The sequence below is a fragment of the Morone saxatilis genome, unplaced genomic scaffold (genome assembly GCF_004916995.1).
Source record: "Morone saxatilis isolate NCDOM2014 unplaced genomic scaffold, NCSU_SB_2.0 Contig19, whole genome shotgun sequence".
NCBI classification, from domain to species: Eukaryota; Metazoa; Chordata; class Actinopteri; family Moronidae; genus Morone; species Morone saxatilis.
The window spans coordinates 16,194,963-16,195,222 of NW_023339751.1; the positions used below are offsets into that span (position 1 = coordinate 16,194,963).

General features: G+C 41.9%; 1 protein-coding gene across 1 annotated transcript in view; it reads right to left on the reverse strand.

Annotated features, from left to right (window-relative positions):
- The window catches only part of lrpprc (leucine-rich pentatricopeptide repeat containing), a 49,176-nt gene that overhangs the window by 10,139 nt on the left and 38,777 nt on the right, over window positions 1–260 (reverse strand). The window contains exon 25 of the mRNA XM_035663835.1: window positions 26–141. Within this exon, the coding sequence (XP_035519728.1) occupies window positions 26–141 (116 nt within the window). The remainder of the gene's footprint in view (window positions 1–25; window positions 142–260) is intronic.

Genomic DNA, 260 nt, shown 5'->3' on the forward strand with positions numbered 1-260 from the left:
CACACACACACACACTTATACTCACAGCCAGCATGAACTTGGCGTCCTCGACTTTGTCCATATCCAGCAGCTGGTAGAAGAGGTCTACAGCTGGTTTGTAGCAGTCAAACTGGTTGGCTAGCCGCTCTGCCATAGCACTCACTGCAAAACAACATTTTAGGACAGGATTGGATCATTCTTATACTCATCTCTTTTAAATGAGTCATTTTGCTTGTATTTATTTCTATATACATGTATAGTTGTTTGTGTGTGTGTGTGTG